Here is a 12401-nt window from a genome sequence, read left to right on the forward strand (position 1 = left end):
TGGTCATCCGAGGTCACACGTGACTTTGTTGATATAAATATTCGACCTGCGCATGCGCGCGACGGAAGATATCCAGTGTTAAGCACTGCCTCTGGCGGTCAGTAAGGATGAAATAGAACTATATAGACATCTTTCAAAACTGCTATTCATAATTTTTTTATGAATTGACAAATGAAATGACGAATTGTTATTCAAATTTAACCTGATGGGATTTTTCCCTCTAAATGCAAAATAGAAATAGGAAATCATTTTTACTTTCACTTGCATGCATTTTCACAAACTTGCATCATTACCATTCTACAAGATTAATAATAATTATGAACTGGTTTTGATCTACTGAAATAGTTTAGATTAATGGAAATTAGAATGAAGAAAAGCCCGTAGAATAATAATAACGCTGCAGACTGACTGTAGCTGTCACAGTGGAACTGCACCAGCTGTAAGTTGTAATCATGTTACTGCTTGTTTCAGCTTTTCCTGCATCACAACCACAGGAAGACGTAAACCTCCTCAATATATTCATTTCAGCGATGATTTATAGCCGGAGATGAAGCCATACTTCTCTCTAGATAGCTACTGACTGTTTCCCCTCGCTTCCATCTCTATGACCTCAAAACATGGCCAAATACACAGAAAGTATTAGAAGAAGATTGTATTAGAGAAAAGGGTTAGAAACTTCTGATGCCTTGAGCTCCAAAACCCAACACAATCTCTGCATTAGGGTGGGATCCTCCAGAGAAGCAGGGTGTGTTAGCCGGAGCTACAGCCTGTGTCATATATCAGGTTAGAGCAGCCAATTTAGCCGTGTGTCAGAGCTCGCTGCTTTGATTAATCACCAGCACAGCCCCCAGTGCGATAGCAGAGCAGAAAGTAGCATTTTCACCGGGGAGAAGAGCAATGAGACAGATATAAGGATACCAGACTGAGGGATGGTTAGGAACAGGCATAATCACACGTGTGGCTCCAGTGAAATGTTAATAGGAGTTGCAAGTGAATTAAATCCCTTGTCCACAAAGATCTCCAGCCAGAATCTCTCCGACTGACTGCAAGGTGAATGTTGCACAAGTATCATTTTCCAACGGGATAAATCCTGAAGAGTAAACAGAACTTTCTATGAGCATGAAGCCTACTGCTACTCTACAACTCTATGGTTTGTCCGTGAAGTGGATGAAGACAATGCAGACTGGATTCTGTAGTGTGACAAACGGCTGACTCATATGGACGGGTCCAGCGCTGGTTGCCCATCTGCAGGTCCACGGTGCATTACGTCTGGTCAATACAATGGCAGTGTTGTCAGTGTGCTGCATTTTTCTGATATCAAATATTCATCTGTTCTTGTGTCACATATCTGCGATCAGGCGCTGTGTCACTCCCCTTTCCTTTCTTTACAGTTGTCGTACTTATGGAACTGAAGTGACATCCACTTTTCTTTTGTCTTCTGTCTTTTCTTTTTCCAACCCTGTGCAGTAGTTTTGGTGTTGGTGCAATGTAACATTTCAAAAAACGGGTAAAATGAGACATGTTAGGCTCGGACCCATCAGAGGGGGGTGGTCCACAGCTAAACTTCCAATCCGGGTTCTCCCCAGACCTGCAGGAGGGAACCGGTCCAGTGCTGATTGATGGAGTTCCCCTTATTCACTTTAATATCTCCATCCCACCAACCCAAGCTTTGCTTCTGTTGTTCCACTTTATTTTATCATTTCCACCTCTGGGTTGAAAGAAATTAAGCTTTCCCGCCGCAATGCCGCCCGGTCGCACCTTTGTACCTTTTAAACGTTTCTAAAATGTTATTTTTTGTTTTTTTTGGCTCTCGGTGGCGAGAAAAATGATGAACTAAACCATTTGATCAAATAATATGTGGTGGATATGAAGTAAAATGCTCAGTGAAGCAGTGTTGATAGAGTCTGTCTAATGATTTGGTATGTTTGGAGTATAACACCTTTACCTTACACAGGCAGTAGTGGAATTATATTTATTCTATTCTATTCTAACTAGCTGACAACGAAAGTGTGCACTAAAAGTAAATGTAATTTTTAAAAGTCTTAAAATATCATTTTTGGAGTCGTGCCACATTGAGGGCATTTAATGTCATTCAGTGGAGTTTCTGTTATTTCATGGGCTCCAGTGAGTGAAATATGTCAGCTCACTGAACTAGTAGAGCATGGCACAACAAGACACAAGTGAAAACATCTCACTCCCCAGCAGTCTTTTTCAAAAGCATGTTATAGGAGTACATGTTGACATCCACATTTATGTATGCCAGTATTTAATAATGGATTTCTCTTTCTCCAGGCATCATCTCAGTAAACAGCCATCGATCCCCTTTCACAGCCAGCGGGGAGAATGAGATCTTGGACCTGGAGGGGGACCTTTATCTGGGTGGTCTGCCTGACAGCCGGGCGGGCCTGGTGCTCCCCACTGAGCTCTGGACCGCTATGCTGAACTACGGATATGTGGGCTGCGTCCGGGATCTGTTCATCGACGGACGCAGCAAGGACATCCGGCAGATAGCTCAGTCCCAGAACGTGACCGGCATCAAGTCCTCGTGCAGTAAGGTGACGGGGAAGCAGTGCGACAGCAACCCCTGCAAGAACAACGGCGCATGCAAGGAGGGATGGAACCGCTTCGTCTGTGACTGCACTGGAACCGGCTTCTGGGACAGCACCTGTGAGAGAGGTGAGCCCTCTGTCCAATCAGTAACCTCTCTCTGGTGAATGTCTTTTCTCTCTTATTGTAATCATTTTAAAATCGTATCGGGTTTGTCAGAAGGCTTATTGATTTCTTAGTAAAGGACTTTTTGAAGAGGGCACAGCAGCTGTACTCCTTTTATGTGCTGGGTCAGTGCAGTGCTGTCTCACCTTCTATCAATATGTTTGTGTAGGTTACAGGATGCATGATGTTGACAATTGTTAAATGAGTAGTTATTATAAAGTTGCTGTATCTTTTCTGGCATGCTAAAGATGGTTCTGAAGTGGTAGTGATGTGGCCTATGTGTGCGAACAATAGCTACTCCAGGCAAAGTGGACAATGCTTCTGTTTTAGCAGACAGACGGACGTGTGACTTGGGACACAAGTACTCTCCTAAGAACTTGAGGTGTGTAGAGAAACATACTTTAGGGGGAATAATCTGGAGAGTAGGTAGTTACATCCCGCAGTGTGTGACTATAGGCCAGTGGGATGATGAGGTGTTGTTAATGATTCAAGAAGAATCAGAACCTACATGTACCTTACATTGAGAAAGACTGTTAAAGACTGAGACATGTCCCTCCTGTCTCGTTAATGTACCCTAAATAATGAAGCTGATGTAGAATGTATGTGATGTAGAGTACATGTTGTGAAAGAGCTAAACTTCCAGTGGGAGCCCAGTTAGGAAGCTGCTGCTGTGTGATGGAGTTAACCTCGTCTTAGCAGGACCGTTACTATCTATTCCAGTTGCACTCCCGTGCTGGTGTATCAGCACAAAGGGGAGAAGATAGTGGTGAACTAGGAAACACAGAGCCAGCCAATCTGCCTCGCTGACCTTCTAGCCACAATAACAACACGTTGTCATCTGTCCCCAGCGCTCCATCCACTCTTTCTTCTTCATCTCTGTCCTGTTTGGCTGCCTCCCCCACATCGATCTCTGAGCATTCAGTGAGCGCCAAGAGACCTCCGCTCTGGAGCTCAGCTTCAGTCTGTTCAGCAGTACATCTTACATATTACTCCACACAGTGAGACTTGAGGTGTGGTGTGAGCTGATGCTGATGCTGTGATGACTGAATACTAGTTGTGTAGTCCATAATCAGAAAATGAATTAACAATCATTTAGTTTAAGGTCATGGGGAATACGACATTTTGATACTGATGCATCACTGTGTAAGCAGCATCTTACTGTGGTGGAGCTACTCTCACTACTCAGCCTGTAACTATTGATACCACCACAAAGTAATGCTCCGTAGTTGGTATCTAGCCAAGATAGTCCTGACCCTGGACATGCAGGGCTGCTGAATTCAGGTGATGCAGTGTGCATAGGGAGGAGGTCGGGGTGGATGGATGAGTCCAACACAAACAGGGCTTTGACCCAGGAGACCGCTGCTTGTGTCCCGTGTGAAACCTAAAGTTAAATTGACTTATTTGACCAACTTACGTACTTAACTAACAAACTTTGTTATTTTATTTAACAAACATACTTATTCGAACCCAATCCATGGTCTTTTTCTAAATCTAAATCTTAAGTAGGTTAGACATTTGTAGAAGAACGCACGAGACATGAGAAATCATTTTCATTCACCAAACGAACTGTTGAGGATCTGTTGCACCACTTTATGTACAGTTAGGTAGTGTAGCCCTGTGGCTCTTAATCTAGGGGTCAGCAGCCTCCAATGGGTCATAAGATCAACCCTCAGGTAAAGCTCTCATCATTGTAGTAAAGTGTTCGAATGGAATGTGTTGTTCATTTGTTATACTTCAGCATCACCAAAGGATTGGGCCTCATCTTCTCAGTGGTAACGGTGTGGACAGGGCAGCCTAGATGCTCTGCCCTCTTCTGGGGGACCAGTCCTCCCTCCGGAGCATTGTGGGTCAGCTCTGTGGTCGGGTCTGAACCACCTCAGCTAGAGCGCCGGTCAGTGCGAAGGCACAGCAGCTCGATACGAGAGCCCTCTCAGTTTGCCGTGCCGCTCTCTCTCTGTCACGGAGAGCGGGGCCGACCGCCCTGTGGAGGACTGTGGCTGCTAGTGTCAGCCATCCTTTTATTCCCAAAGCATACCACCCTGTTCTCCACCACAGTGAAATCAGCCCTCTGTACCATTTCTGTTCGCATGAAAGACCTGCTGTATCTCAGCAGCTCTCCTGAGCTCAGCAGCCCACCTTCTTCCTGCCGTCATTCTCACTGTTTGACCCTCAGCTGCAATCTGCAACTGGGAGGTGACGTCTGGTCAAACCAGGGAGACAGCATCACCTGCAGATAGCACAAGGTCTGGATGTTGCACACTGAATTACAAATGAGTCTGATTCCATTAGGGTCTACATTCTCCGGTGATTACTCAGATTCCAGTTCACAGCAGAATATTGTTGAAGCTAATTGTTGTCTGCTTCGGAAGCGTTCACCCTTGAGATGAAGAGATCGCTTTGATTTGAAATGTTGGGCTTGAAACAATGTGCTCTTTGGTTATTTTCTCAAAAAGAATTTGCAACATGTTGGAACGAACGGAATTGTATTAATCATGCTGGTAGAACCATTTATTTTCCCTCTCCTCCGTGCTTTTAAGCCGCCTCTGGAGCTCCCTAGTGACTATATCAAAGAGCCACTGAGATGTGTTCACACATGGCACTAGCTATTGATCTTCTGCAGCTCGCTGTACGGTACAACAGAGAAGTGTGCTCGTATGATGAGGCAAGGGGTGAAGTGATAGAGATCAGCGCTCTCCCCGGGAGCCTATAAGGTTACTCATCTACATTACAATGACTGGCCTTCACTGGTGACTTCATGCTGGAATGTAAATACGCTCTTCTGTCTGTCTTAAAATTATTTGTTAAGTTCAGCATACACTTTTCTGTGATGTTATTTACTTCAAATGGATTTTCTTGGGAGGCATTTGTCACATTGCGTCATCATTTCTAAGTAAGCTCCTGAAGTCAAGGAGCTCTCATATCTGCAAAACCAATGTTATCTGTATCGCAGCCGTTGTATTAGGTACACCTGTGCAATAGAAGGCAATCCAATACAAGTGCTCTGCCATAAAGTCCACGGTTAAGATACTTAGCTTTTGCTGTTGCATTTGTTTTGTCACTTCGTGCGCCTGAAACAAGTTCCAAACTGCAAAGGCGATTTGGAAAAGATGGAAAGTCTGTAACATGCATACATGTATTATTTATGGGCAATAGGCTACTCTACTGCACCCTGCATGTTTGATTTTTAAGTTGTATATTCGTACTGTAATTTAAATACCACTGTATTTGTCTGGGATCTGTACAAACCTCCTACCCTTCAATACGACGAGGTCATCTCTGAGACTTTGGGAGTTTTAGCAACTTTGGCAGAGCATTCATTGTGAAATGACTAATTGTACATATTGGGTATTTAATTGGCTTATTCCAATACAGGCTTTACAGAGTATATATACATATTTATTTGTATATTTGAATACTTTTGAGCCAACAAAATAAGGATTTTCCATTTCTCCACTACATTTGTATTCCTGGCCTTGTACAGAATGCTTTGAAAATAATTTAGAGCTGCATGTTGGGGGAGGCTATTTGTATAATTTATAAACGAACACGTCAACAAATAAAAGATGACAAATCTAAATAAGTAATGTGAAATTTAAAGGCTTTCGTTGTGGGACTTGTGATCTCACTATTAAACTGTGCTGTATTATACAATGCTCAGATAATTGCAATGTTTTGTAATTCCCTTCTAATTACTCAGAGTATAAAAACAGCATATTGTTATTAGTCCCACTTTACTTTAGTGAATATCAAGAAAGAGGTAGCAGCCTTCTCAGGCTGCTTTTGGTGACGTTACTTGGAGCACATTTAACAGTCTAGATGCAAATAGTCCTCCTCACATGCCACTGTTGTGTTTTACAAGTTGAGAAAGCCCTCGTGGAAGTGGCTTCAGCTTACTCACACTCAGTGGTGTAAAGGAACGAAGTAGAAATACTTCGTTACAGTACTTAAGTCGTTTTTTTGGATATCTGTACTTTACTTTACTATTCATATTTCTCTTGACTTTTACTTTTACTTCACTACATTTTGCAAAGAAAACTGATACTTTGACTGCGATACATTTCCCCTGAAACCTTCGTTACTCGCTACAAAATCCTAGCTTGCAAGTTAAATCATTGGTTAATCACGTTAATGCGCAATTGCAAACAAGTGCTCTCAAAGCCGCTGTGTTGTGATTCCCAGTGATGCCAGGATGCTACATGCTATAAGCTAGCGGGCGACTACATGAGTAGCATTCCACACAGGACGGGTGGGATGAGGAGAGGTGGACGGTCAAACTAACACTGTGTTTCCTCCAGGAGGCCGCAGTTTGTGCCGTGTGTGAAACGAGAAGCCAATGTTGATTTATTTGTGACGTGACTTCTGTACTTAAGCAACGCCACTTCCGTAGATATTTTAACACAAACCACGATCTTTTCCTAAACCTAACGAAGTAGTTTCATCGCCTAAACCTGAGTTGTTTCCTGTGAAGATGGAAGTTTATTTTGAAAAGACAGTATGCATGTAACAAGCCAAAACAGACTCATGTTGCTGGACTTTTGCAGGAAAAACGCACGAAAAATGAGGAGTAACTTTTCGTAAGATATCAATAAAACATATAAAATGAATTTATATCATTGTATAAAGAGAGTGACATGAGAAGATGAATCTCATGTCTAAGTTAAATCAGCTGTAATCACTCTTTAAAAGTGATTAGTGACTCGTCTAAAACATTTAAAAAAGGAATAACTTCAATAGAATCATTCTATACAATGTAGCTTCTTGACATTCTAATAGAATGTCAAGAAGCTACATTGTATTAGAATGTAAAGAAGTTACATTCTATACAATGTAACTTCTTTACATTCTAATAGAATGTAAAGAAGTTACATTCTATTAGAATGTAAAGAAGCTACATTGTATTAGAATGTAAAGAAGTTACATTGTATTAGAATGTAGCGTCTTTACATTCTAATACAATGTAAAGAAGCTACATTCTAATACAATGTAGCTTCTTTACATTGAATGTAAAGAAGGTGCCGGACCCATTACAACAGGCGATCCGGTCTCTGTACGCCTGCAGTAGGAGCTGTGTCCGCATTCTCGGTAATAAGTCAGACACGTTCCCGGTGGGTGTTGGCCTCCGTCAGGGCTGCCCTTTGTCACCGGTTCTGTTCGTGACTTTCACGGACAGGATATCTAGGTGCAGCCGGGGGGCGGAGAACGTCAGTTTCGGGGGTCTCGGGATCGCCTCTCTGCTGTTTGCAGATGATGTGGTCCTGTTAGCCTCCTCGGATCATGACCTCCAGCATGGGAGGGGCGGTTTGCAGCCGAGTGTGAAGCACTTCCAAATCTGAGGCCATGGTGCTCTGCCGGAAACCGGTGGATTGCTCCCTCCAGGTGGGGACGGAGTGCCTACCTCAAGCGAAGGAGTTAAAGTATCTCGGGGTCTTGTTCACGAGTGAGGGTAAGATGGAGCGGGAGATCGACAGGCGGATCGGTGCGGCTGCAGCAGTAAAGCAGGCGTTGCACCGGACCGTCTTGGTGAAGAGGGAGCTGAACCGGAAGGCAAAGCTCTCAATTTACCACTCGGTCTACGTTCCTACCCTCACCTATGGTCACCAACTCTGGGTCGTGACCGAAAGGACAAGGTCGCGGCTACAAGCAGCCGAAATGAGTTTCCTCCATAGGGTGGCCGGGCTCAGCCTTAGAGTTAATTAAGGTATGGAGGTAAGGAGCTAAGGACATCAGGAGGGAGCTTTGAGTCGAGCCGCTACTCCTTCGCGTCGAAAGGAGTCGGCTGAGGTGGTTCAGCATCTAATTAGGATGCCTCCTGGACGCCTCCCACTGGAGGTTTTCCAGGCACATCCAACTGGGAAGAGACCCCGGGGAAGACCCAGAACACGCTGGAGGGATTACCTCTCCCAGCTGGCCTGGGAACGCCTCGGGATCCCCCAGAATGAGCTGGAACATGTTGCCGGTGAGAGGGAGGTCTTATCTCAGCAGGCCAAGCAGGCTGCTGCCACCGCGACCCCTGATAAGCGGAGGAAAATGGATGGATGGACGTTCATAGTAGATGCAAAAGTATACTTATGTACAATATATTATGTTGAACATTGTTGCTCCTGGATGGATCACAGCCAACCCAATTATGTTCAACACAGCACCATGTCCTTGGTCATGGTGCCACAGCACTTAAAAGAATAAACTTCATCATTCTCAAAATTCTGACCCTTTGCTTTTTTATGAACAGCATTTACTTGTAGTTTTATTTTCAATACTTAAAGTACATTTAATATCAGAAAATTACTTTTGATTCTTAAGTACAGTAAATATCAGATACTTTAAGACTTTTACTCAAGTAGTATTCTAATAGGTGACTTTTACTTTTACTGGAGTCATTTTCCAGTCAGGTATCTTTACTTTTACTCAAGTATGGCTTTTGGGTACTTTATACACCACTGCTCACACTAAATGGTATTTTTGGAACTCAAATAATGGAATCATCAGAAATGAAATTATCCAGATGATTTCATCATATTTGTATTGAACAGAGCACGTTGCTCTGTGTAATTTCTTCTTTCCCACTGGGAGTTAAAGAAGCTAGCAGTGTTCGTGCTCTGTTTACCAGAACGAAAATACAAGCCGACAGATATTTCAGACTGTTTGAGGAGATCAAAGATCTTACCAGTCGACAACGAACAGACAACAGCGCTCCTGTCTGCTCTGTTTTCTGCCTGCTATCTGTGCCAGGTTTAGTTTACACATCTCTGTCTCTTATCTCTGCTTTCCCCCCTACTCTCTGTCTCCTTTTCATTTGCTATCTTGAAATGGTTTTCTTTTTTAAACTTTCTGGGTCTCCCTGTTCATCCCTCTCCTCTCTGTCACATTCTCCCTCTGTTTGGCATGTCTTCTTTAACCTCGCCCATGAGACACGACAGCACCTGTGATCAGAGGTCTGCCGTGCTATCACACAAACAGATGCAGTGCCAGCATGGGAGCCAGCCACTGTGTGTGTGTGTGTGTGCGTGTGTTATGGAAGTGCATGTTCTGAATATGATGTGAAAAAGCAATGGATATCATCACACATTGGCTCTTTTTGTGCCAGCATATGTTCCTGTTTCTGGACCCTGTGTATGTTTGCATCCATTCACAGGACTGAGAACGCATTTTTTAATGACTGCCAACACCAACGTGTGTGTGTGTGTGTGTGTGTGTGTGTGTGTGTTCGCACTAGCCAGGCAGTGCCAATGCAGGTGTAGGATGGGCCTGATAGACCCCCCTCATCTGGGTTGTGACCGGGAGTGTAGCCTACCTGTGGTGAGTTGGGATAGGGCTCGGCTCGGTGCAGCTCCAACAGGCACACATGGCGAGGAGCAGAGAGGAATATACTGGGCTCTGAGGGAACATGTTGGCCCTCCCACACCCTTCAGATGATAAGGCTTGTGGAATTGATATGTTTTGCTTGTATTTCTGTAACCTGATGTTGTTGTCCTCTGTGTGCAAAGGTTATTTATCTTACTTAGCACTCCAGCTGCGTGGGATTTGTCTAATTGGGCTGAATCAGGCCTACAGGTTTAGTTCGGAGAAGTACTTTAAAAAGTGATGCTGGAAAATTATTTTTCTCTCAAATAGCCTGCAGTCGGCTCCACAAAGAGCAAAGAGAGAGGAAATCATGAGCCTCCTGTAATGATAATGTTTGAAGATGGGCTGTGTCCTCTCTCTCTTCTGTGGGAGGCAGCTCAAGGCGTTATTCCCTTTTGATTGTTACATTCCGTGACATGAAAGGGTTATCCAAATGAGGAAAACTCCAGTACAACAGATCATTCCGGTCGTATTTGAGTCTAACTTGCAAGAGGTGACATTAATTGGAGACTACAGGGGGGTGCATTTGATGTTGTCGGCTGACTCTGGCGAGAGACCAAGTTCACACGCCCTGCCTGGACTGAGCGAGCCACTCATCCATTCAAACAGTCAGTGAGTCCAGCTTTGTGTTTGTAAACCGCATGTGGGTCTGCTGGTGTAGGTGTGGGAGGGAGCTTGTAGGGAGCCGGGGTGTTACTGACAGCCGTGTGTTGCAGAGTGCTGTGCAGCTGATAAAGTAGGCCAGTTAATCAGGTAAATAGGCCCGTAATGAAGTGTGTTTGTCTGACGGTGTGCCAGCCCAGCCATCCCACTGACACTCTCCTCTTTCTGCTGCGTCGACATACACACACACACGCACGCACGCACGCATGCACGCACGCACGCACGCACACACCCACAGAGATACACACACACACAGTCAGGACCACACACACACACACACACACCAATCCACTGGGGACAGATTGGATTGTGTCTAATGCATATTGTATTTTCTCTGACAAGATGCCACTGCCCAGGTACAGTAAGTGCCTGTGTTTCCCTGCTCACTGGATCCAGTGATGGCTCTGGGCCTGAGCTGATGGCTGGAAGTGTGTCCACCACAGATCAGTGGTGACGTAGCTCATTGTACTGCTGGGTTCCTCTTTCTTAATGTTCTCACTGCTTCAACTGCTGATCATTTTAGTTTTGTTCCAAATGAAGTAAATATTAATTTGATTGATTGAATGATCATAAGGATTTACGAATGGTTATGCTTCTCATGCTAGCATTTAGAAGAAAAAAAAGTATTTTCTTTTTTTTTGTGCTGATTATTAAGTTTTGCCTAAACTCACACACGTCTTAATCAATCACAGCGGTCCTCACAAAGGCAGAAACACCGGAACACACACTTCCACACACACACACACACACACACACACATCATGCAATTACCTGCTCATCTCACTCAATGTTCATGGTGGCAGTGAAATAATAGGGTACCACATGGCTTTTACAGTTTAATCATAGGTAGTAATGGCAGAGCAGATTGGATGACATTGATGGCTGCCACCTTTCTATATAATCCCATAATATTATCCCAGTTTATTGTTGGGTTATGCCTAAAAAAAAGCAGTGCTTTTTGCAGAAGATTTACTATTGACTATTTATCTGTGGTGGCAGATACACTTTTCCTACTGCAAAGGAGAAGAGACATGCTCTCATGAATGTGAAGGAGAGAGCATCATGACAGAGCTACACTACTAAAGTATGACATCACCACAGGATGAACCTTACTGGTTCAACAAGGCCTTCATATGCTGCATGCAGAGGCTATGATGAACTGAATTATCTGCCAATCATTGTGCACAATGATTGGTCTATTCTTATGATAAGACAGTATGGAGGCATTGTGGGAACACGGTCAGAAATATGAGAAACATTTCATCCCAAATCTGTGGGATCACCCGGTGCACCATCTCTGCACCCACTGTGATAAGCTGCTCATCATTATGTCACACTTTCTATGACGCATTATAAACATACTTATGTGTTACAATCTGCTCTGTAGTTATATATATATATTCATAATGATTGATAACAATATTCATAAAATATTATAAAGCATTTTATAATGACCTATAAGTATCATAATACTTCATAACTGCTATTCACTTACAGACATTTTTCTTTTTGCAAGGATCACAGTGTGCTGTAAAGCCCAGAGTTGTAACTATAATCTTTTATAATCACTTTTATATTAATAATAACGTGATTATACATTATTCTAAATGGGGATTGTATGATTTACATATATATCATTAAACCTAATCAACAACAACACACAATGTTATGAAATTAATGTTTCC

General features: G+C 43.4%; 1 protein-coding gene across 2 annotated transcripts in view; it reads left to right on the top strand.

The window, feature by feature from the left end:
• Positions 1 to 12401, top strand: part of LOC306793263 (neurexin-3b) — a gene marked incomplete at its 5' end in the record, with an annotated part of 220624 nt that overhangs the window by 22219 nt on the left and 186004 nt on the right. For both annotated transcript variants that reach the window (XM_079290790.1, XM_079290789.1), the window contains one exon: positions 2293 to 2676. In XM_079290790.1, coding sequence (XP_079146916.1) covers positions 2293 to 2676 — 384 coding nt within the window. The remainder of the gene's footprint in view (positions 1 to 2292; positions 2677 to 12401) is intronic.

Source organism: Melanostigma gelatinosum (assembly GCF_949748355.1).
Source record: "Melanostigma gelatinosum genome assembly, chromosome: 19".
NCBI classification, from domain to species: Eukaryota; Metazoa; Chordata; class Actinopteri; order Perciformes; family Zoarcidae; genus Melanostigma; species Melanostigma gelatinosum.